Genomic DNA, 26,142 nt, shown 5'->3' with positions numbered 1-26,142 from the left:
TGAATTTTTTTTGTGGGAGTTAGATTTTTTTTGCCTTTCTTCCACATCCCATTATTCTTCCTTTTCTCCTCAATCAAGTGTTAATGAGGAATTCAGTTAAAAAAAAAAATGCAGTGAGGATAAACAGACCTCAGAGGCTCCTCATTCAGCTCAGCAGGGCACTAGACCTTAGCTATCCTTCATTTCCCAGTGAAGATGATCAGTTCTGGGTGAGCACTTTCAAAGGGCTCAGGGTTTTTGAAGGTGCTGGGCAGGATGATGGATTGTGGGCTCTGTCATCCCGTGTCCTGCGGAAATGCAGCGGGGGGGCCGTGCCGGGCAACTTGTGAAGGGAGGGAGAGGCAGCGACACTCAGCCAGCTGGAAGCCTCCTGGTTCCCTGGGATCTGTTCAATAGGGATCTGCTGAATAGTGCTCCAGCTCGAGTGTTTTCTAAGAGTGACTGGGAAAAGTCTTTTTTTAATAACAAACTCCCAAAGCATAATCCCAGTGAGATGTTAAAGGTGTCTCAATTACTTCTTCTTTTAAATTCTGGCTTTGTTTTTGAATATTTCAGTTGCACACTAATATATTAACAGATTAAGAGGCCTGGGAATATATATATTTCTGCTTTTCTGAGATGCACTTGTAATATTCCTAAGCAAGTCACTGTAACATAATTTTTGTGTATTCAAATCACTTGGGACTTTTGAAATATTTTTAACATTTATCCTTTTAGTTGGGCTCAGTGTTTATAAATGCATCTTTATTTTTTGAAAATTTTTAAGAGATTACAATTATTTACATATAACATCTTACAATCTTTCTGAATTTTGAATATTGAAATTCCATATTTTCTTTTGTGACATTTGATTATTCTCTGTGTTTGTGTCCATCTCCTTCTTTTCTCTGCTTGTAATTTGTGGTCAAGGAACAACTGATGTTAAAGTGCTATTGTAAAGTGAAAAAAACTTCAAAGCAAATGAAAATTTTAATCTAGTTTTAAAAACACTTTTTTAAAAATATTTTGTTATTTACATTTTCTGCTTGTGATGTTAAAATCTATTCAAAAAATAGGAATGGACTCCTCTTGGCTATTCTACCATTAGTGTCAAATACCTCAGAGAAATACTTCAATCCAAATTTAAGACTTCCCTTTTTTACAGCTATATATAGATTTTGGTAAAATAATCTTTAAAAAATAAACACAGATAGAAATGTAAACTCTACCTAGTGATATCTCATTTATAGCTGATGTGGGTAACTAATAAGAAAAAGATTTTCTAATTCAGAATAAAAAGATTTTAGAAAAGGCATTATTAGGAAACTACTCTGCCACCTTTACAGAAACATCAGATGGAGCTGTTCAGATGGTATTGCTGGTGCAGTGACTGCAGAGGGAGCCACTGATCTGATGGAAACAAGAGTCCTATTCTTGGTGAAGAAATGTCGAGGATTTGTGTTCCTGTTTATTTCATGAGAGACCATGTCAAATCTCAGCGAAAATGAGAACAAGAAGAGCTTATTTTGAGAAGGGTTAATACTGTGGTAATTTAGGGCAAGGAAAAAAGAAATAAAAAAGATCAGCACACTTATATAATGTCTGAACCTTCTGAAAGTCTTAATAGAAAGAAATAGGTCCATGTCAATAGAAGAGGAGAATGTCCTGATAGCTGTGTCAGTGCTGGGGTGAAGTTTAGCTCAACCCCAAAGAGCTCATATTAGCTCGTAGCAAACGCTGCCCTCTCGCAGATCGTGGTTGTATGGAAGGGATTGGTTGCAAACACGCTTGTGAGGGAGCAGTTTGCAGAGCAGCCATCCTGCTGGTCTGCACTCCGAGCCACCTGTTGTACCCCACACTACATCTCCACTTACAGAAAGCTCCAGACCCCTTTCTAACTCATTGCTCTGTAGCAATTTTCCACTTGGATCAAGGCCAGTGTATCATTAACAGAACCAAGAGAAGCAGCAAACTGCAATGTGGCTACCCAAAGACGTGGCCAGAGAAAGGGAAATGGGGAGGTCCTTTAAGCAGGGAACAGTGACCTTCCAAGAATGCCAGAACCAGCTTTCAAGAAACATATGGAGGCAGAATTTGCTAGTCAAAGCATTATTAGCAATCCCTGTTTTTTTTCAAGTTTATCTCCTCTCAAAGCCTGGAACCAAAACATTTCCCATTTCTTTGCTGAGTCCTGTCTTCTTGCCTTTGCTTTGATTGCCCTGCTTTATTACATCCTGCTTATCTGGAAACAAATGTTGGTTTCTATGGACCTCCTGCTGTTTGTTTTAACAAATCTTTAATAAAAGACTGAAAGAACTTCAATATGCTGAATCATACTATTAAATCTAGCTCTGTAGCTGTGAAGGTGTGACTTTGTTACAGATAGAAATGTGATACTTATCCTACTCCTACTGATTACTGTTTAGGCTATTGGAAGTCTGGGCAAAGATGCAGGGGAATTCACAGGGCTGGAGAAAAGACAGGCTTCCAGGCATCCAGCCCGTCCATCAGTCCACTGATTGTAGCAGATAAGTTTTGAAACAAACTTGCAGGAGAATCACTTGTTTCACTATCTGTAGAAGTCTGAAAACCTTTTTTTTTCCCCTCCTTCTTCCGGAGGCTAATTATTCCTTTTCTTTTTGTGCAGATCCTAGAAGAAAGTATCATGTAAGGCTGTTGGCATACAACAGTATGGAAGAAGGTTATCAGGCAGACCAAACAGTCAGCACTCCTGGATGTGTCTGTAAGTGTTGTAGATGCATGAAGAATTTATTAAGAGCTGAGCTGTTTCAAGGTCCCAGCAGCTCTGTGTTTTTAACCTATAAATAATCAATTAATTCAGTGTAAAATAGAGAACCAGAAAGATCATATCTGTGACAAATACTATCCTAGTCACCCTGCAATAGAGATAGTTTCCTGTGTTTGTGAAGTGCAGTTGAAGAAACAAGATAGGCCAAGCACATTTCCCTCCTCTGTTGGACTGTCTGCATCATCTGACAGTGACTATCATGTATCCTATGAGATATTTATGTCTTCTCTCTGTCTCTCGTCTCTGTTGATAGTTTTGACTTTGTTTTTGACTAAACAAGTGGGACTGCCCAAATAATAGGTGACATGTGTTGGGTTAGCAGGGATCTTTAATAGCTTGAACCAGACTCCTGTGTCTGAATACCAGGTAGTGCTGGGTAAGGGCAGATTTGAACCTAAACTGTGGGCTCAGACCTCTTAACATTACCCAGTAAATAATTCCTGCTCCTTCTTTGTTTCAAACAGCTGTCCGTGATCGCATGGTGCCACCTCCCCCGCCTCCTCACCACCTCTATGCCAAAGCAAACACTTCATCTTCCATCTACCTCCACTGGGGGAAACCTGCCTTCACATCTGCACAGCTCATCAACTACACAGTGCGCTGCAACCCCGTGGGGCTGCAGAACGCGTCCCTGGTGCTCTACCTCCAAACGTAAGTGCAGCGCTCCTGGTGAGCCTTGGTTTGCCAATTCCACATCCTTCCCACTCAGGTTCTACTCTTCCTGCCCTCTTTTAGCTGTCTTTTACCTGTAACAACTTTTATCTCCCACAGAGGACTGACTGTGTGTTTTGCCCTGTGGCTGCTTGTTCGGTTTCTTGGGTTTTGCAAGATATGTTCATGGAACAGCTTAATTCTCTACTGGAGATCCTTACCTTGGATCATTGGGCTAGCTCTTGATTTTTTAATGGCTTTTTAGCTGTCTAGGTTGAATTCCATTTCAAGTTCTTCAAGAAAACAAGAGAGAATACTTATTTTATGGGTAGCTTGTCTGGGTAAAGGTGGGACTTAGTCCAGTGTCTGGAAATGAGAATTTTTGAGGGACTGAGCATTTTATTGTGGGAATGCCATGTTCCTGAGGGTGTGGGACCCTGCCAGGGGAAAGCTGAGTAGGATTGCTTGCTTTTCAGAGAAGCAGTGCCTGAGCCACAGAATGGCAGAACAGGGAAGAAAGTCTTCCTGGTCTTGGTTTTAAGGTCTGGGAGCAGAAGACTTTGTTCCATGTGACTGCCTGTGTTGGGGACCCGTTGAGGGAATCCGTATGTGTGTAGCTGCCTTAAAACTAAAAATAAGAAATACGCTGTCTTAAAGGATAGTTCCCATCCTAATATTCAAGATATTCTCTTCCAAGAACACTTCTCCTGCTGTAGAACTCCTGACTTAATGATTAGACACAGTATAATCACCATGTAAAGTTCTTAGTGTGCAATATGGAGCATAGCAAGGAGTGCTGCTTTTTGTGATAGGATGAGACCATTGCAAATAGTGGTGACTGACTTTGTACTGTGGAAGATGAAACTACTAAATGAGATTTAATAAAGCAGTATCTGTAGAGTAACACCATTTTAAATTGAGATTTAATCTTGACTGAGGTATTATCACCCAGAATTAACCCTGGCATATATGAAAGATTTCTCTCCGCCCCTAGAATTAAAATAAAGTGAAATATCTACAATTAACTTTGTGAACAAATAGTAAACTGCAATATTATAATTAATATAATCAATTTTGCAAGAAATAAATTACTAAATGCGGCTACAAGGTGAGTAGGGAACATTCATATTCCACAGAGATCCCCTAAATGTGGGAGGTGATAGAGGCCATAAGTGGAAGGGGACATTGCACATGCAGCCTGTGGCTGTCTGTGAACTGAGAAGCAGATCCAGGAGCCAATATCATGTGCCTTGTCAGCTGTGATGCTGGTTGCAGTTTGTGTTACTCCAGCTGGAAACATAGCGTCCTATGGACAAATGTGGAAAGAGCTGAGTTTGGGATACCTGCTGGTGATCCAGCCAGTAGTATTCTTGGACTTGCTTGTGCATCAGCTGTTCAAAGAACCTTTATAAAAACTTGAGCTCAAGTCAACTGACAGCAGGCATAACACCCTCCTGAGAGCTCCAGGGTTAGCACAAGTACACTTCAGGTGGGCAGGACAGATGGGCCACGTGTCTGGACTTGAACTGGTTTGTCCTTTGTTGAGCTGACAGTGAGAATCTACTCATGTGACCAAGAGATACCATCCAAGTTTGGGATCTTCAAGTCAACTGCTACTGTTAAATTTATTTTTTTCCTTCATCTATACAGGTCAGAGACTCATATGTTAGTTCAAGGTCTTGAGCCAAAAACTATGTATGAATTTGCAGTTCGGTTGCATGTGGACCAGCTCTCCAGTCCCTGGAGTCCTGTAGTCTACCACACCACCCTCCCAGAAGGTAAGGAACCAGGAGAGGACCATGTGGTTCTGAAAAGAAAGATCTGTAAACCAAATGGCTTGAAAAATTGCTTATTAATCTTCAGCTGTCTGTAGGAGAGAGAAATCCTTTCCTTTGAGATACAGATAGTGCTCTTCTTGGTAAGAGCTAGAAAAATGCTGTCAGGAAAATCTTTGGTTTGGAACTGTGAAATTCTTTTTCAAAATCCACCTTAAATCAGCAATGATTTTCATATAAAGTGGGATATGCTTTCACCATTAGCAACTACTGAATAGAACTAACTTGAATAAAAACTTTAAAATATATATTGAAGAGGTAGGGCTGATTCATAGGCATTATGGAAACATATTTTAAGCCCCAGAAGTTTTGGAAACTGTAGGAATATTACACATCTACCACTCTAGCAGCTGGTTTGCTTTGCTGTCAGCTTGGAAGGGGAAAATCCAAACCTTTGGTTTCATATTCTCAGCAATGCAATGTTTGAGATGCACCTGTTCACAGGGTAAGGAAGTGGGGGTTTATCAGTGGGGGTTTATCAGTAACTGTTTCCTTCTGGAGCTGAAGGAAAAAATATGAAATTTGCTTTTCCAGAACCTCATCTATTGACCAGGTCAGAGTGAACAGGATGTCTCCTGAGGAGCAGCATGTGTTTGTCTGTATGTGGTTTCTGGGATGTAGCAGTGGCCATTAGGTCTGCACATCAGTTTCTTTCTGAGCAATTTAATTGCATGTAAATTGGGTTAGCCTAATAGCATTGTGTTACTGTTCTCACAGCACCATCTGGCCCTCCAGTAGGAGTGAAGGTGACTTTGATAGAGGATAATACTGCTTTGGTTTCCTGGAAGCCACCTGATGGTCCTGAAACAGTTGTCACACGATACACTATCCTCTATGCATCCAGGAAGTCTTGGATTGCTGGGGAATGGCAAGTGTTGCACAGAGAAGGTAAACTGAAATCACAAACCTATGAACTGAACAAACAATGATGCTACTTATAATATGCTTTGTTGCTTTCATCTCCCATGGACTATAGTAAGAAATAAATTAATATATAAATGTTCACATAAAAGTTCTAATTAGTTTAGAATAATTACCATGGGAAAATGCATTAAAACCCAGTTCATACTCAGAAGGTGAGGGGAGAAGGGCTGTCTGTGCTGCTTTGGAGCTCAGTGTGGGAATCAGAAGGTCTTGTAAATCCAATTACATCCATCTTAGTTCTGTTGTAACCATGATTGTGATGGTTTCATTTTGTAAATGCGCTCTTTCAAATCTGATGCCTGGCTCTCCAGAAATAAATGTATAAATGTAGCTGTGTGGGTTTATATATTTCTGTCAATCGCTGCCAATCCAGTTAGCTCAGTTTGCTTAATGAACTTTCCCCTACTCCCAGTAAATTGCTCTGCAAATTCAATTTAACTCTCTGGCTCTATTCTACTGCTGAGCCCCAGCTAGCTAATTTAGCAGTACCTCGGGTATGGTGACATGAACTGCAATCACATCTCTGTGATTAGATGGAGAGATGGAATAAATTTTTGTAGGCACTTTTGACAATAATACTACGATTTGAAGAGCTGCATCAAAAAGAGATTTCTACTTTAGCCAGAAAAGAAAAAAAAGCACTTATTGTTGGGTTGATATTCAAAATAAACAGAGGCAGTTCAGAATAGATAATGTTCTAATGATGTCTTAGAGAGGGAAGCTCAGTGTTACAGAGTAAAGTCATATGCTTAAGCAGCCCATTTAAGAGGATGGTCCTGTAAGAATTACTATTTTGTTGTTCTGTGTTGTTACCTGGCTGAAAGCTTAGTTGTCAGCAGAGAGTGAGGCGTTAAATTTTCTGTGGAGAAAATTCCAAACCCTTGATGAGTATGCTGTCATGGAGGACAATTTGCTTCATCATCACTGAGAGTGAACTGTTTTGTTCCAAAGCTGGTGGGTGTCCTGCTCCTGAGGAGAGCATAGAAGACCAACAGCCATTTTGAAAGGTGGTAGTGCTGCTTTGTCTTTGCTGGAGCAGAATGTATTTTCAGGCTGGCCCCAAATAGAATGGTCACCTGTGAAGAATGACAGGGTAATGACTATTAATCTTCAACAAAATTTGTAAAAAATAGCTAGTCTCTGAAATACCAATCAGGTCTAATTATAGGGGGAGGATTGAGACCATGTTTTTTCACTATCAAAATTGTTCAAAGAAACAATAATATAAATAAAGGTGTCCCACTTAATTGTTGGAAGAAACAGTGAGGTAAACTTGTCAAATTAGAGGATGAATTTACCATTAATTTTTACTCGGTAAAAAACCCAGCAGATTTAAATTCACAGAGAGCTTACATTTGAAGAATAAATCTTGTCATTCTGGTGATGATACACTGTATTTGCTGCATGCAGCAGAGTGGCTGAATTGCTTTCAGATATATCCTTCAGCTCAGCCATGCCTGAACATCATCTCTCATAGTATTTCACCAGAGATTTGGGATGAGGGGATGGCAATAACAGTAAACATTTTCATGTGTTCCCATACTGAAAGAGTTGGAGAGAATGAGCAAATGGAGAGCTGTAAATCTCAGTGTATTACTATGTCCATCAATGCTAGAGTCACAAATTTTGTATTTTGACAGATATATTAGGGTTTGAGGCATGGCATGGAATTCAGGTATCTTGACATTAGGACATACTGTTATGCTCTTAATTATAGGCAGAAAAGTCTGTGAAAGAAAACTAGCATGTAGAGTTAAAATGGGACAAACACTGTGATAGTCCTGTGACAGTACTTTCATAGGTAATTTGAGATAGAAGCAGGATTTGGGTTTTTTAATGCATTTATTCTGATAAGCTCAGCTAACCCTATGCAATATATAGCATTGTTTTGTCTTGATGCTAAACCTGTTCTGCAGAAGATTTGTGAAATCTTGACCCCATTCCAGTCTCATACCTCCAGAAACATCCCCCTGAAATAAAAAAATAAATCAACCCTGCCACCAATTTAAAAAGCAAACCCCTCTAATTTACTGAGCTTGTGTTAGGCATGGTAAAACCAAAAAATGTAACTGCAGTTTGGTGCTGATTCATGATGGGAGTTATCTTCCAGCCACCTTCCCCCCCTCCCTAGTTCTCTTCAAGTGGATTAGAAGTTACAGCCTTTACACACTTGGTGTGTAGTAAATCAGTACAAAATGCTCACTTGCTTCAGCCATGCAGCAGATCTGAAAGGAGCTGGTGGGAAAGAGCCTGTAATATTGAAATGTGACCTTTCACCCTTGCTGGTGCTAAATATTACAGCTCCTTTGGCTACAGATACCTCACATTTTACTTCAAATGCTTTCAGCTAATGGTTTTTTTCTTTGGAAGAGCTGAAATAGCTTTTGAAGTAGCTTCCTTTTTTGCCAAATTTATAATCTTTTCTGTCAACAAAACAGGCTTATATTTTATATAGGCTCCCATGATACTATAAATTCTAGCTTTTCAAACTGATTTAAAAGGTTGAAATTTTGACTTAAGTCTGAGAAAGTGAATGGAATATGTGAAAGAGAACAACAGAGAGATTTGGTCCTGTAACTGCCACTATTTAGGGAAAGAAAAGCAGTATATTTCCATGGTAGCAAGAAACACAGGCATTTTAGAAATGAACTGGAATTGTAAGCAGTAGTCTGCAGTCCCTGGGCAGGCAAAGCTCTCATTGAGTTTGATAGGAGTTTTGCCTGTCTAAGGACAATGCAAGTGAATCCTATTTGTGTTCTTAATCTCTTTTCTTGCCTTCAGGGACCTTAGGAATTGAATCCCTAGCATGTGAAAAAGGCATTTTCTGTAATATTCTTAGTAGCACAGCTCAGATGCACAGTAATCAAGGAAGCCTACGCAGGTCTAAATAGGGCTTAATTTTGTTTTAAAATTGCAGTATAATGTACTCTTGCAAAGCTATCCTGTTCATTAAACCAACTACACCTGAAATTCGATAAAGTGAACCTGAATTCTTTTGTTATGACAATTTGCATTCACATTCATGGTACAGTGGATTGAGGAGAGGCATATATGAGAGAGGTCTGTCTTTCTGCTTTTGCTGCCTCAGAGTCTGGTTATGAGCTTGGCTCATCTGCTTATAGATCTGATCACAGCATAAATGCAACCACAACGAAATGCAGCTCATGCCAGATTTAGGATTAGTGTGCTGTGTGTTGTACCCAATATTTGATTCTTGGTTTTGAACTATACTGGAAGTTCACGGTCTGCTGTGTTCAAGCAGGATGGAGAGAAAGGACAGAAGGGACAAGAAGACAAAGCCCAATGTTCATTCTGTTCCTTGTATGTCCAGGTTAGAAGGTACCAAAGTGATCACAGTCCTCAAACAAGATTTGCATGTGCTATTGGAAGGAAAGTGTAGGTCCCAGTGTCTAAATCTTGGTCTGTTCCCACAGATTTTGTCTTAACTGGAACTGTCTGTCAAATCTTTTTATAGGAGCAATGACCATGGCTTTGCTGGAAAACCTTGTAGCAGGAAACATCTACTTGGTTAAAATAGCAGCCTCCAATGAAGTGGGAGAAGGACCCTTCTCAAATGCAGTGGAATTTGCTGTCCTGCCAAAGGAGACATCGGAATCTAATCAGAGACCCAAACGCTTGGATTCTGGAGATTCCACAAGTCAGTAGCAATGTTTTAATTACTGCTGTCACAAGTATTGGAGCAAAAAGATCCCTGTTTGTTTTAGCTTGTAACTGTGTTTTGGGTAAACCATTCTGGTTTATGTGAGGTAGTCCTAACAGTGAAACATTTTCTTGTTCTAAATGAAATGATTTTGGAATTTTTATCTCAGTTCAACACAGAGCTGGTTTAATGCTCTTGCTCAGAAGTTGGAAGTCTGTCTATCAAATGACAATACATAACTGGTTTGAATTCAACTTTGCAGCCACTCCTCTATGGCATTTCCTCTAAGTCCTTTATGTCTTGAGATACCCAGTAGCACTGGGTCCATCCCAAGAGGCATTCCCTTCCTCCCGTCCCACACCAGGACTGCACTGTCCAGACTCTTCTCTGTTTGGTCTGTGAGTTTTATTTTCAAAAATGTCAAAATGCATGACAGAGAAGGCCTGGAAATCTCATTAGAAGGAAGCGTTTGTCTCTGTGGTTGTGATTGTAACCCTTTTAATTTCTTGACAAGGGAGCAGGGGTTAGCTCTTCTTATTTACTGAGCCTTTCTATGTTCTTTTTTGATATAGCTTATTCTGACTATTACCATCTGGACCAGAAATCAATGACTGGCATTGTTGTTGGGGTTTGCATAGCCTTGACCTGCATCCTTATCTGCATCCTGATCTTAATTTATCGAAGTAAAGCCAGGTATGTTTTTATTCTTGAAGAATGAGCTCTTTTTCAGGACGCACTCATTCTTGGGATGTGCTTCCTCCTCCAAGAGTGCTAAGTTCTCTGAAGTACTCTGTCTCTTCACCTGTTTCTACTAGCATTGGAAACAAAGCACTTTGTTGGCTCTTCCTACTCTACCTGAGCCCCTTCTCCAATGAAAAGGAGGAAGAACCCACAGAGTGAGTCAGTGGTGGTGCTTTGACAACTAAGTATGAGGCATGTTTCCAAATGCAAACCCCCCTTTGAGTCAGATGAGCATGCTGCTGTCCATCATCTGCTCTTCCTGCTTAACCCTCCAGCCTGCCCAGACATGGTTTTGCAAGGCTTTAACCCCCCTGGGTGTTGCTGGACAAAAGGAACTCTGACATAAAGCAGTTCCATGATGCAGTTTCCACAGCAGATCCATGATGCAGTTTCTTTGCAGTGGTGCAAGCCACCATCTGTCTGTCTGTCTGTCATGAGCTGCTCTAGGGTATAAACTGGCCTAGTGACTGCCCAAAACTCTGGGATCAGAAAAAATATAAGTTACTTTAAATAATACATTAAAAACTCTTTAACAGTGTATTTCAGTAACAAGGGCTTTTTAGCATTCATACAGGAAAAAATATGGACTGGGAGACAGTCTCTGTGTAGCATGGTAGAAAGGTCTTAATATCATTAGTGGTTACTTCCTCCAAGTAATATTACTAATCATGACAATTCCTGTCTGCTCATAAGCTTGTAGCCTACTGTGTATGATTAACTGGAAGCAGATGTTATTTTTATCACAAGCAATAACATTTAAATTCCATGTGAGTTAGGAGTATCATATAACAAAATGTAAATGCCGAGAGTATACCAGCATTACTGGATTAATAGTAGCTTTGAAGTTTATCCTTGATTTTTTTGTATTTTATTCCTGTGGGTCAATTTTTTTCCTGCTTAACATTGTGTAGGAAAACATCTGCTCCTAAGCCAGTGCAGCAAAACACTGACCAGCTGTCACATACCAGCATCTCATTAGCCAGTGCTAATGAGGTGGAGAAGAATACTGAAGGAATTGCAGAGAATGAAGAATCCTTACTGCCAATGATAGTGGGAAACAACTTCATCGATGCTAAGGTACTGTGAGCTTTACTTGCTCCCAAATCAGAAATCTTTCTTTAGAATTAATTCCTATAACATCAGAGTCCTTATCAAATGTAAAATATGTGTACTACAAACCCCCAGGAAGTTTTGTTTTTAACAGAACAAGCACAGGTTTGGCAATCCAGGCTCAAATTTTCAAGACTTATCTGAAAGTTCAGCTAGAGATCTGGTTCAGACTTGTCTTACACTGTACTCTGCAGATTGCAGTGTTTGGCTCTGGCACAGCATCACAGGATAAAAGCTCCACAGACTCGAGGCTGCTCGGTGGCCTCTGTTAGTCCAAGGAGATAAGTGAGAGTCCTTGTCAGCAGCCAGCTCAGCAAGTGCCTGTGCACAATTTAGTCAAGTGTGGCACTAAGCAGCTATTAAAGAAAGTATTCTTTTCTTGCATATTTACTGGAAAGACAATGTTACAGTTTATAAACTCACATTTGATCAAACTATAAATTAGTTTAGATGCCAGAATGTACCAGTGAATGTATACAATCTTAAGCCCAGGAGTCCACTGTGACAAAACCACAGTGGCCTTCCTTTCACATGCAGATGTAGTGAATTAAAGCTTGTTCTGTTCACACTGCAAACTTGAATGGGGCTGCTCCCTGAGGATATGTGCAAGAGCTGGGGAATGGAAACAGACCCCAGTACAGGCACAGACGCTCTAAATGCGAATGGTTAACATCCAAAGTAGTAGAGCAAGAGCAGCAGCTGGAATATTTTGCTGTGTGTCTGCAGTATTACAGCTGTTGGGTCTGGAAGGTGGGCTTCCCAGATTTAGTGGATCTGTTCTTGACTTGTCTCAAGCAGATGAGTACCAGCCCACAAAAAGTGTGACTCAGCACTGAGACTTCATTTGTCTTCATTTTCAGTATGGAGCCAATAGGTAGGAATAGAAAAATATTTTCAAATATCTTAGAAATTTACTTTATTAAAATAAATGTCTGCATATTCCTCTGTTGTAGGGAGGATCTGATCTGATTATTAACAGCTATGGGCCTGTGACAAAGGCTAACAGCAAGAAAAGGTGGCTGTTCTTCCAAGATACTAAGAAGGTGAAGACTGAGGAGGTAATTGCTCCAATGGGCAAAGATGCACAATCTTTACTCTTAGACCCTGTGTTTGCAAAGGAAGATATGTAGTTCTCCATTTGAGGAAAAGCGTAACTGATGGTCTCAGTTTTAATTGGATAGTTTCAGTTATGTTAAGGTTGATGGTGTTCTCTCTCATAGTAATGAGAGAAATGAATATTTCATTTTCTGACAGATATTGTCGAGACACTGTAACTCTTTACAGTTGTCAGACACTGCAACTCTCCACAATTAACTGATCACTTTCTTGTCTTTGCCCTTTTATCTGTGAGCAAAAGGATTTCTGTGTACTTTGTATAAATATAAATACAAATTAAACACATATTTGCAAATAAAAATAATATTAAAATATAGAGAATCCTCTCCTACCCTGACAGGCAAAACTTCTGTTTGCTGAAGAGAAACAAAAGAGGGAAACTAAATGATATACCCAAAGTACTGAGGAAATTGAGAATCTGAGTAGAACTGTCTGGCTGCTGAAATCGTTGCCAATTATCAACATTTGCTATTTGGTTGAGAAAAATAACAGTTTAGAACTGAAGTGTTCAACCAAACCTCGAACATTGTAATGCAAATTCACACCTGTGGAGCATGTAACTACTCTTTATTTCATTGTAACTTGTTTTGTGCTCTTGTGTGTTTAAGAAATAGAAAATCTTGATATCCATGTTGTAAATTCATATTCAAAAGTATTTCCAGAAGCAGCTGTGTATTTCTGATACCTCTATATGAAAAATATTTGCTATCACCCCAGGAGTAATGCTTAAAGAATATGCATGAGGGGACAGGAGAGAACTCTACCAAGTGTGGTTTTAAAACACTGTTCAGGTCTCTGCAGTGGAATAATTTTTGATTACCCATGCATATCTGGAAGGATTATTTCATCTATTATGGAAGAAAAAAGTATGAGCAAGACTTGAGATTGATTCTTCTTAAACTCTTGTAGGAAAGCCCTGAAGCAGTGCTGTTAGGAGCTCTCTGGTGGAATAGAAGGCAGGAAATGCAGTAAAAATCCAAATTATGGCTCAGTTTTTCAGAGGTTCAACAACCCTTTTGTCTCTCTTGTTGTGTAGCCTCCGAGAAGGTTCATGCAGGCGGTGTGTCTGTACCAGCCAGGCCCCCCCGTGCTGGTCAGTGAGGACTCCCCCAGCTCTCCAGGCCAGCAGTCCAGCTTCCAGGTGCCCTTCAGTATTGCTGCTGACACGGAGCACTCGGCCAACAGCGAGGGAAGCCACGAGACCGGCGACTCGGGAAGGTTTTCTCATGAATCCAACGATGAGATACACCTCTCCTCTGTGACCAGTGCCACCCCTCCCACCACCAGTCCTTTTGTGAGCAGTGACTTGGGTACGAACGCCATGAGCCCGACCATCAGTGACTGCACAGAGTCTCCCCTGCTGTTTGCTGCTGACCAGACTCCTACCTCACCTCCTCAGATCCACCCTGCAGTGCAAAACTGACATCCTGGGGCCACGCCAGACATTCTGACAGTGTATGTCTGTTCGAAGGACAATGAACAGGGAGCCAAAGTTTTATTGTGGAAAGCCTGACTAACCTAGCAGGTGATCCATATTTCTGTTGAATGTTTTTGTTTGTTTTTTTTTTGCTTTATTTTGATTTGGTTTTTTTTTAAACTCACTCATTTTGAATGTTCAGTGGTCAAAAAATGTGAAAGGAGTGAAGATTTGTGACTAAAGTTAAAAATATGTCACTGGAGCAAAGGGAAGGCTGTTGGCCCTTTTGCTGACTATCTACCTCAGTTTGCCGAGAGGTGAACTCTGAATGACGACTGCTTTACCTCATTTGTGTTCTAGTTGGTCTCAGCTATGGAACTGATGATACTTCCTAGTAGTGTTGTTTTATTTTGAGTTTTTTGGGTTTGGTTTGGTTTTTCCCCCCCCAGTTGTGTGTAGAATGTGTGTGTGTATGTGTGCGTGCATATGTATGTGCTCAGCGATCGGGGAGTTGTATAGGTTGGTGAACAAGATTGTTTAGCTGAAGCTCTGTCTTTGAAAAGAAGGAAACCTCAGAGTATAAAAAGTTAGGATTTCACGTGGTTGACACAGAGTATGTTAAAAACTGGGAAAACTGGAGCTTCCACATGTAGAGCCACATGAAATCTTTTGTACCTCTTGATTTCTTATAACCCCAGTAAGCCTAGGACAGTGCCTTTCCCCCAGAAACCTGTGCCAGCAACTGCTGACAGGATGTTTGCTATATCCTTAGGGCTCTGGGACATGGTGGATTCCCCACAGTGTGACAAATGTTGCCCCTTTATTCACAGTTAAGGCTAAAAAGCATGGCAAAATGAAGAAGTACTCAGCATTTACAAACAGTGTGGCTTTGCCTGAGAGTCATGGAAGAGATAATAATGCTGAGTATTCCAGTATCGCAGTACTTCTTAGCAATGGTGCCTTGCATTATATATTATGAAATTACTGATTTGCCTTATGCCTTTTTAGTATTCATAAAGTTGCTTTGGAGTACAGAAAGATGCCTTAAATCCTTCTTAGATTTTTTAAAGTAAACTGTATCATGAGTTTATAGTTCATTTTTACCCAGATTTGAGTGCTGATACGCACTGCTAGCATTGTAATGTCTCAGAGCTGTTGTTAGAATGCAACCCTGCTCCTTGCCTTCACCTAGTGTGCTATTAGCCAGGAATTTTAGCTCAGGGAGTTTACCACATGCCAATCTAAAACTCTTAGTAGGCTACCATGAGAAATAATAAAGCCAGAGCTTTAGTTGAAGAGTCTGTTTAAAGAGGTGAGTACTGCTACTGCCTCAAACCCATGCAATTCCTGTTTTATACTACCTCCTTTAAAAATTATTCTAGTGTTTTTTGGGTTTTGTTGATGTTGTTTTTTCCTGTACTCAGGGAACAGTTTGTTACTTTTAAGCTGCCTCACAGAAACGTGGAGCAAACTGACAGGGTATCGTTTTGTTTTTTAATAGGAGAGAGCGAGAGACAGGGAGGGGGCTGGAATCATCCAATGTTAGAAACTTGCCTGTATCTATATCCAGTCTTCTTCTCACTCCTCCTCTTTCCCTGTTTTACTTAAACATAGAAAAAAGAAAAAAAAAAAGAAAAAAAAGAAATAAAGAAAAGGAAAGGAAAAAAATTAGGCATATGTTTTTACTCAAAGAAAATGTTTAAAATGTAATGTGGTGAGAAATCAACCATAGGAACTCCTGGCTCTATTTAAGTCTGTCAGAACTCCATTGACTTTACTGGGGCTGAGATGTCACTCTCCAGGTGGGCCAGGCTGGCTTGTGTTGTTCCTCATGTATCAGTAGGAGGTGAGAAGTTGTTGGTAAGCCCTACTCTTCTGGTTGGTTTGTGCTGAGGAATCTGGCTCTGGTTGCTGGAGTTCTGTTTAGAACTGTTTGCTAGTTCACATTCACCTTCCATAACAGCGTTGATTCAAATGCTTTAAAAATAATCTTGTACCAAAGACTTTTCTGTAGAAGAGAAGGAAGCCACATATTGTCCAAAAATAATTAAACTAGGTAAAAAATTATAGGTTTGAAGAGCTGAATACATTTTATTGTATAAGTAGTTACTAACAAAAACCAATAGGGCTTCTTGATTGTAGTAGCCAATTGCATAGATGAATTGTATGCTTCTACAATTTTAACTACCTTGTTGTTACAAGAGCCTTTAAAGAAAGTTATAATACCAGCAGATACCTCCAAAGAATTCCAAGTGTAATTTTTTTCTCCAGCATGTAGTTGATTAACAATACAGTATTAAGAAAAATATTTTTGAACAGTTTTTTATCTACTTGCTGAAGAAAAAGAAAACCTTTTCACCAAAGATTTATTTTTGGTCTTGTCAGGCAGAATGTTTAGTGTACAGCAGAGTACTCTTTCTAGTTAGGAAAAGTGTGAATTAATCAAAATTAGAGTAAGAATGTGTAACTGTAGCATGAAGTTTCACACTTCATCTTTCAGAGTAGCCTCTTTTGTTAGTCTCATTCAGAAAGAGCTGATATGCAGATGGTAACTGCTTCTCCAAAGACTTGTTTGCTGTAAGTACTGGTAATCAGATGTAATTTTATAACCTTCATTACAGGTAAATATTATAAATCCACTTTGCAGTTTAACCTATGGATGATTTGAGTGAAAAAGACTTCATATAAAATCTGTCAATCTTCTATAGATGCTCTAAGTTTAATAAGCCAAAGAGTTGAAAATACTCAGTGTATTAGAGACCAGAACTCTATTGATCACTTAATGTTTTATCAAGGTACTTCTTATCAGCAAATAAAGAAAACCAAAGATATTTAAGGTTACCTCAGCATATAGGCAAGCTTAGTTAGGCATTAATTATTCTGTCTTTTTCTTTACTTTTATGTTAACCAAATATAATACACTTCTCCAGAACCCAGTCTACATTCATGTGCTTCCCTTTGGCACAGTTGTGATTGCTACAGAACAGAAAATGTCCTCTCCTCAAAATTTATAGCCTAGCAGTAATATATCACAAGGTTTTGTGGTAGAAAATTTGTCTTACAATTGAAAACTCCAACAAGGTAAGCAAAGGAATCTCCAGAAAAATTGTGTAGAAATCGATACTTTATTTATTGATCTCAATAGCAGAATCAATCCTTCACGATTGTAACAGTGCAGAAGTGGGCTCAGAGTTTAAATGCTTCACATTCTTGAAGCCAATACAGGTAATTATGAATATGACATTACAGATAATAATTTTCTTAAAAATTTGTACCTGTGGCTGTCTAAGGAAAGGAATTTTTTATATGTAAACGTCTTCATTCCATTTGCCTAGAAGGAGCTGGCAGAACACAGCAGGCAGACTGGTTTCAGGTTTTCCAGGTTTTTTTTTTTTTCTTGGTTATGTCTGTAGAAACTGGATCCTGGAGAAAAAAAATAATTTCTTAATTATGAATTTTTCTAAATATGTTCTGAAAGATGAACATAAATGTGGAATTTAGTGTTACACTATGAGAATTGATTTTGTTTAACTGTACTGAGAACTAAGGAGCCATAGCTGGTGTAATGAGTGTATATGCAATCCTTGTGTTTTAAAAAAAAGAGCAAAAATCATGTGACTTGAAAAGTATAAAAACTTAGAGGAAACCTTGAAAGCTGACTTACCATGCTAATCATGTTTCTAAGTGAGCACTCTGCCCTTCAGCTGCAACAGCAATGCCTGTTCTGCAGAACCTGGATCCAAAACTAAGTACTCAATCTGCCCACAGTGACACTTGTGTACTTTCTTCATATTTAACAAATAAAAAAGATTCTCATTTTTCAGGAATTATCTAAGAAAATTGAGAATGTGTATGCTGTGTAGAACAGGGCATATCAGTTGATTATTTTTGTAATAGTTCTGCTTTTGTAAGAGAAAACTAAAAAATCTACATATCACTTTCAGTAATTTCCTATATTAGCTCTGCATTTTCTGTATAACTGATGAGATTTTTAACAGAAAAGGGTATCAAGAGATTGCTTTGCCTGGTTTTAATTATTCTTATAGTTCATTCTCTGGGTTTAGTCCCATGTTTTAGACTATGAGCTTCATCTTGTTTGCTTTATTCAAATAAGGGCCATCATCCTGTTTCTTTTGAAGCCAATGGGAGAATTAATTTGTATTTCAGTTTGTATAGTCGGGACAGACAAAATAAGCTTTTTGTTTGTTTGTTTTTTAAATCTCCACTGTATTATTATTTTAGAAGGACAGAATTCTTAAATGGTTAAAACTCCCATTGGCTTAAGGTTTTGTTGTGTTGGGCCCTCTGGTTCCACTGCGAGTTGGGCTCCTTCGAATTAAGTTTTCTGGTTTTCATGATTGCATATACCCACATTGCACCTGCCTGGTGTGTTTTCAGTGAAGACTGACTGTATATGAAAAACTGACTTATACAAATGTTGCTTTTTGATTGTTTGGCTTTTGGTTTTTGGTTGGGTTTTGTTTGTTTGTTTGTTTTTTTAAGTTGTGAATGACTTGCCAGTGTAGGAGCCAGGTATGTATCTCATATTGTGGTGTTCTGGATCCTTTCACTCCGTGTGCCATTTTCTTCTAAGGGCAGCAATGGCTGACTGGCTAATGGAGGATGGAGCTGAATTGTATTAATTTTATATTTGTCTCAGGGGATCAGCTCTGTGAATTCCATTGGGTGAGGGAAGCTAATGTTTGCCCTGATTTGAATGTAACTTTTTAATGTCCTTTAAAAACTATTTTGTTTAATAATGTGGATTTGTTTTTCTTTTTCTAGCATCCTAGTAAATGTTACCTAGTGTGTTGGTTCATTTTTCCCCTCCAGGGTTGTTTATATACTACCCCAAGGTCATGCCAAAAAGTAATAAAAGTTTAAATGCCAAATGTTTATGGAACTGCTGTCTAAATACTGATTGATTGCACAGTTGAAATAAAAGTTTTCCTTAGTAACAGTGCTACTTGCTGAATGCTTTATTTTCAGTGTGTCTGAGGAGTGGCTCAAAGCAAAGAAGTTGTAACTACAATGCCTCATTTCAGGCTGGGCAGATAGGGAGATGTTGGCACTTGAAGTCATAAAATGAGGTAGAGAGTAAACTGCACATGCCTTATTATTTAAATTCATAGAACTTTCCCAAGCATGTATTCATTTATCACTTATGTACCTGGAATTATTCCCACCTAAAACCTCTTGTGTCCCACTACTGTTGAACACCCATGCATGATCTCTGCTTTGGCTTCACCTTTTCCTCCCCACATAGCGAAGAAGATGGGATTTGAACCTCTCTCTCCACATACCTGCATGCTGGAGCCCCAGGTAAACACATTCAGATTTGACAGAGACATCATATTGTTTCTACCTGAAGGTGGAGTGTAAGCTTTATTTCAATCCCATAGTTTAAATCTCATTTACATAGGAATGCACCATTAAGGCATACAGAAAATGCAAATAATTCAGAATCTAGCTGTGCCTTAGTGAAAGGGATGCCATGCATGGATATCTCTAGTCCACAGGATCTCCCTTGGCTGGCAATGAAGGCCTAGGGGGCTGATACACATTTGGCTGCCAACTGCTCTCTGAGAGACTCCTGCCCATTCTTGGGTGGGAATCCCCATTTGCCCTCCGAGAACCAGCTGAGAGGGTTTTCTGGCAGTGCTGCCAAGTGGTCCATGTTCCTCAAGGTTTCACCAGAGAGATGGCTCAAATGTCACTGGAAGCTGACCAAAATTCCAGGTGGGTCCAGGGGATGCTAGATACTGTAATCATCCCCAGTTTAGAAGGGTGAAAGTGAATTTCTGTGTGCGATAGAAGACAATGTTTCCTTTTATACTCCTCCATGGGACATTTTAAATCAGCGCCCAGTACAATGGAGTCTACTTTACTTGGAAATAGACTGGGGACTCCCCAGAGTTCATGTTAATAGAATGGGTTTGAATTTCCTTTTATCTGCATGGCAATAGACTGGGAAAAAACGATTTTCACGAGTAAAGCAGCAGATTTCTGGCTAGACTGCCAGGCGATTGCACCACATGAAAGCAGGAAAGTGTTGCATACACTACAGCTCACTACAGCTTTTTAATAATTTGCATTTTGGTGTGCTGATCTAGGAGATTAACACCTCTGGTTTGCTGAAATCTATCACCAGGGGACAAGTGACAGCTCAGTCTATGCTGCCTCCTCACTTTTTGCAGTTTACAGACATATTAGCTTAAAACAATCCCACTGAACTACTTGCTCATAGCCTTCCTGTATTAGGTTATGCAATTGAAGTTGGAAGTAAGATAGTTTACAGCACAGACTGTAAAATAATGAAAAAAAATCCATTAAAAATTATTCATGTTAGCAACCGTCATGCTTTGGAATAGATCCTGAATATTTAAAAGTCAGTAACAGCTTGCTCAGTCTCTACCAAATAAGACAATCTGGCTTTGCTTTACACAAAATCCACAGTCAAGGCAGAATGAATCCCTTGAGATCAAGATTTCCAGCTTCAAAGGGTAAGTTAACTCCAGGCTTGAGTTCTAAGTATTTCAATTAAAATTCTTCTGCCAAATCAAAAGCAAGACAACCTCTAGTTCATAATAGGAAGAATTCTGATACTGGCTTTTACAACACTTTACAGAAAAATAACTACATTAAAGAGGAAAGCAGTCTCATTTTTAATATACTGCATCTATAGCTTTGTGATCTACGCAGAGTAAGATAACATTAGTGAAGCAGGTCAGCATGTCAGAAGCCACTGTAGCACAGCCTGCAATCACCATCAGTACCCAGGAGTTCACCTGTGCTGTTGTGAAGACTCAGAAGTCACCTCCCTGATGAGCTTTTGAGCCCTGGCCAGAGATGGGACCAGCACACTGGCACTCAGCAGTGCCATAGCCCGTGCTTTAGAAGTCTCACCCCAAGTTAGGAGGTTGCTGTTTGTAGTTGGGTTGACTGAAAAACAGCCTTTTAATAGGAGCACTCTGCAGCTCGGTTTAGCATTCAACAGGGTTTTAAGAGTTTGTGATGGTGTTCCTTTTCTGTAGCTCAGCTGGGCCAAAACTTAGAGCCCAGCCCTGCAGTTGCAGATAACTAAATTATAGGATCCCTGTAGGAACATCTCTATAGTGTCCCAAAACTTCTGCCTCTAAACTTCAGATTTGGAATCATCCCAATTAGACGTAATACATGTCAAGCAATTTAATCCAGTTTGGTGTTTGTGGACAGATAGTGCATGTATTTTAAATAATTAGTTCCACATTCTTTTCTTGAAATCCTGGATTTCATGTGAATTTTAGCCTGGGGATTAAGGAAGCTGCTCTCAATTGTAATGGGGGAGTGCAGCATCTATGTAACTAGGTCATGGTGTACTTAGGCATATTTAGTGATCTGTTCTTGTGTTCTTCCCTAGTTTTGTTGCACAATAAACAAAGGAGATAACTAAGTTGGATTTGTTAGCTCCTCTTAAAGGATGTCGGAATGCTGAGATTTCATAGTGGAGTTTTTTTACTGGATTTTCTAACAATGTTTGTAATATATTTCCTTTATTTGGGGTTTTGTAAGTGATGCAGTGTAGGAATTAAATGCTTGCCTCTCTTTTCATTAGACCATGATAAACAGGAAAATGCAAAGGATTCAAGAAAACAATCCAGAAAGTGCAAGAAATTGCATTTCTTTCCTTTCCCCACAGAGTGTCCCCATTTCACTATTCGTCGCTCAACAGGCGACCACCTCTTTGAGTAGACAGTTATCCATTTTTCAGAGAAGCCCACAAAGGTTTGTTTAACATAAATTTTTCCTTTTCTCAAATTTATTATATTGGTGTTAACACGGCAAACTGAAAGTTCCTTTTTACTTATTATAAAGGTTTTACATTCCTTGGCGACTTGAAGATCAAATGAGGTTTTTTAATGCATATATATATATACACACACTGGATTTCTTTCAAAAGTCAAAACTTTTGTACTCTGGTGTTTATATAAATATATATATATATATACAATAATTAAATGTAAGTTCCTAGTCAATATCATATTCATATTGTAATAGTTTAGATACTAATTAATTTTGTATATTGATATATAATTTTATAATTTATAACTTTTGGAAAATTGTAGGTTTTAACTTTATAAGTTGTGCTGTTGGCAAGAGTGCATGAAAGTTGCTTTTTTTCTGAAATACCTGAGCAAATACCTATCTTAACTACAAGCTGAAAAAGGTAAGTGTGCACTCAAAAAAAAAATCAATTAGTCTTGCTCAGTTTCAGAACTAAGAGCTTGCTTCGAACTTTAAAAATTTTGTTCCAGTATAGCTATGACACTGGAGTGCCCTTTGTACACATTTCTGAGACATTTTTTGATCAGTCCTCTAATAACTTGTCTTGCAAAGCTTAGAAAAATGTGTTCCATCAGCCAATGATTTGCCTTGTGATTAGACAAAGGCATGATCATTCTCAGACTTGTGTCTGAGAAAACTAATGCAATGGACTACAGAAAAAAATCTTATGTTCTTTCATGGGCCAATTAATAAACCACTTTTCCCCTACTAACAGTTTTATATTCATTTCAGATTAAAGTTGAAACATGAATAAACAATTATTAGATTTTGTTTTGTATTTTATATTTTGTGGCTGAACGGCTAATGCAGGAGTTTAGACAGTTTTAATTTTTGTTGATTAAAAGCAGAAACAAAACAGACGTGGGCTGGTGAGACCTGGTTTCCATCACCAGAACAGATGCAGTGTTCACCAGTAGGGGAGCAGCTTGCACTGAAATAGCTTCCACGACTTGAGCTCAGACTGTTTCACTTACAGCTACAACCCCTCAGATGGGCAGAGAGATGCTCTACGTCTCACAGACCCAGAAGGGACCTGGTTAACACATTTTCCCGAAGCAGTATCAGCTGCATAACCAGCCAGACTAAAAAGGCATGAAAAGCACACCTCAGTGTGACTTATAAACATGCACATGTTTAGTTTTACTACCAACAAAGGGAGGTGTGGAGGACGAGAAAAAACAAGTGTGGAGGAAGAGGTGTAACTCCAGCAGAACAACAAAACCAGGTTTTTATTGTTGTCTCGGGCTTGACAGACTCTCCCTCCAGCCTTGATAAACAGTCCTATTTATCACTGCAGTTCTGTGAGACGTGTACAAGATTGTAGAGTTAGCACTTAAAGTTGTGTGACATGAAAAGAAAGCCTTTAGAAAAATGAATGATTGTATTTTTTCCCTCATAGCAGGTAGGGCAATCAAATCTACTGATGCTGGAATACTTTTATGAGCTAAGATGATCGCAATCCAGATTTCATTAAATGTGTCCCTTTTTTCCAGCTCCACACTTTCTGTCCAGGTGGGAGAGACTACTGGCTGCTCAACTTTTGGGTCTATATGCCAGAAAACCTGCACAGGTGCTGCTGGATGCCATACCTTGGCACTGCCTTTCTGCAGGATCCTGCTGGACTCCCAGGTCCATGTCCATTGCACAGGGGTCCATTTCAGTCTTGCTATGTAGGGAATCTCCTGCAATGAGTTGATAAATGACAGTAAAGCTCTATGTGCTTTATTTTAGAACATATTTGGCTTACATGAGAGAAAAACTTCTGTATTTTCCCCTAGCACTGGAAGTGGCAGAGTTATACAGTTCAGTCAGTTTCTGACTTTTTCCCTTCTGATGTTATGCTTGCTTTTTTTTTGCTTTTCTAATTTTATTCCTCTGACACAACATCTTGGCCCCCATAAATTCAAATAGAAAAACATCTTTCACTTTTTCCCTTTCTAAATTCCATAAACATCAGTAAATGCCCCTGAGGTGTTTATATTTTTTCCATTAGAACATTTGCATACAATCATACCTTGTCAAAATGGGCTTCTGTGCTCTGCTACTCTCTGCTCCTGAGATTTGCAGTAGATACATGTGAGAAGATGCAGTAAGTGTTTTTGTTTTTAAGTGCTAATGCTGTATTGTGGATCCATGTTTCATTGATATTTCTCTCCTGAAACTGTAATGCAATATCGAATGTTCAGATGCTACGACAACGATCGGTAAAAAAACTTCCTTTGCCTTCTGGTAGTTTGTACAGAAAGACTCAGTAGCCTTCTTTTCAACCTGAATTCAGAAGGAAAAGAACCTAGAAGTTATCAAACCAGCTCTTCTGTACTTAATAACATTTGTAGGTCTGAGTCACTTAGCTGAAGTTACTGTTATCTCACAAAAGCCACCCTTTTCACAGTCAGGGTGAGTTCTGAAATACTGAACAACAGTATTTGTTCACAACTGGCCGGGAAGAAGAGCTTTCTGTGTGGTTGGTTATTGTTAAAAAGAAGAAAATTATTTCAGAATGACAGAATCACTACAGTTCAGAGGACCTTGGCAGTCTTGACTTTGAGTCCAGCCTCCTGCACAAAGCAAGATTAACACTGAACTTGGGCCAGGCTCTTCTGAGTTTTGCCCAGTTGAGTCCTGAAAACCTGCCAGAATGGAGGTTATACAAATTCTTTAGTTTCTTGTCCCAAAGCTGGCTTAGCCTCAGAAAAATACCTACCCCCCACTCCCAGCCAGTTGGAGGCTCATTTGAAATTGAGTCTCATTTTTCTGTCACACTCTTCTGTTAAGAGCTTTGTCTCTCTTTCCTTGGTAACTTCCATTAAGGTGTTGGAAGGTTGCTACTAGGTACCCCTAAGCTTTCTTAATTAATGTCAGCTTTTGAGAGGAAGAGGAGTAATTTTAAGGACAAGCAAGGAGCAGTGTTCCAAGGAGCAGTGAGGCTTGTCAGGTGGAGAACTTCCACAGACTTTTGGGGAATATTTGAGATGATGGTGTAGGCACCTGAGCCAGCAAATAAGTTCATTTCAGATATTGCATCAACTATTTCCAGTGAGGGTTTAGAAGTATAAAGTTGATCCAACAGGATTCTCAGACTGCTCACAAAAGACCTGAGTACAAGTTAAGGCTGAATTTGGCTGAACAGCAAAACAGACATAATTTTTTTGCAACTAGAGCACTGGGTTAAATCTGAATTCCCAGCTCCCATTTCTGATGCAGACAATCTCCCCGTAGGAACCTTTATAGACTCAGTGACATCAATCTGCGCATCCATAATTACAGTCTACATGCCATTACACGGCAGCCGTGCACAGAGCTCGAGCAGCCCTGGGAGAATCAGCCAGGCCTGCAGCAAGCTCCGGCACAGAAAATGCAAATCTCTTTGCAGATACGGCACATCTCTCTCCAAATATAGATGAGCTCACACCCACCCTGCTAATAACAGGCTATACTTCTCTTCAGTAAGATTACACAAAATTAAGCAGGAGATCCCATGAGGACACTGGCAGTATGCTGTACTTTGAGGTACACGTGTTCTGGGATCGCTGCAAAGTGAGAGACTGTGGACAAATAAAAGTGGTGTCTAGGGAAGCACTGAAATCGACATAAATTGAATTACTTTCTCCACTTTATTTAGTTAGACATGTAAAAGTAAAAACATAGTGGTACCAATATCTTAACCTGTACACAAACATCACTTCACCCTTCAGCAAGTGTTCCAAGTACTGGAAAAGTACCTAACAAGAAGGTATATAAATAAATAGCACTGCTGGGAATTGTGAAGTCAGACATGTGAGCAAACCCCACCCTGCACAGCTGGGCATTTTTATCCTAGCTAAGGGACGATAAATCCTTATTCAAAGGTATTTTTAATACAGTTGATTAACAGTTTTGATCTAGATCAAGAACTCCGTACGTAACAACTCTGAAATGCAGCCACTTCAGAAGACGGAAAACCTTGGCAGAATGTGCTTCCTCAAAATTGCAGTGACACCGTCAGCGCTTTACCAGTCACTGTGTGTTTTTCAAGGGTTCACCAACACTGCGAGGGCACCAGGCGGGCCCAGTGGGTTGTGTCGTCCCCTCAGGC

General features: G+C 39.4%; 1 protein-coding gene across 1 annotated transcript in view; it reads left to right on the top strand.

Annotated features, from left to right (window-relative positions):
• PRTG (protogenin) overlaps window positions 1-14,388 on the top strand; it is a gene marked incomplete at its 5' end in the record, with an annotated part of 76,199 nt that extends 61,811 nt beyond the window's left edge. Inside the window, 9 exons of the mRNA XM_018069501.2 lie at window positions 2,627-2,722; window positions 3,253-3,439; window positions 5,090-5,217; window positions 5,992-6,162; window positions 9,674-9,856; window positions 10,432-10,552; window positions 11,512-11,677; window positions 12,664-12,768; window positions 13,863-14,388. Coding sequence (XP_017924990.2) covers window positions 2,627-2,722; window positions 3,253-3,439; window positions 5,090-5,217; window positions 5,992-6,162; window positions 9,674-9,856; window positions 10,432-10,552; window positions 11,512-11,677; window positions 12,664-12,768; window positions 13,863-14,249 — 1,544 coding nt within the window. The remainder of the gene's footprint in view (window positions 1-2,626; window positions 2,723-3,252; window positions 3,440-5,089; window positions 5,218-5,991; window positions 6,163-9,673; window positions 9,857-10,431; window positions 10,553-11,511; window positions 11,678-12,663; window positions 12,769-13,862) is intronic.
• Between the last annotated feature and the right edge of the window lie 11,754 nt (window positions 14,389-26,142).

The sequence above is a fragment of the Manacus vitellinus genome, unplaced genomic scaffold (assembly GCF_001715985.3).
Source record: "Manacus vitellinus isolate BGI_N305 unplaced genomic scaffold, ASM171598v3 scaffold_16_pilon, whole genome shotgun sequence".
Lineage (NCBI taxonomy): Eukaryota > Metazoa > Chordata > Aves > Passeriformes > Pipridae > Manacus > Manacus vitellinus.
The sequence above is the reverse complement of the archived record's forward strand: the minus strand, read 5'-3'. Positions and strand labels throughout refer to the sequence as shown.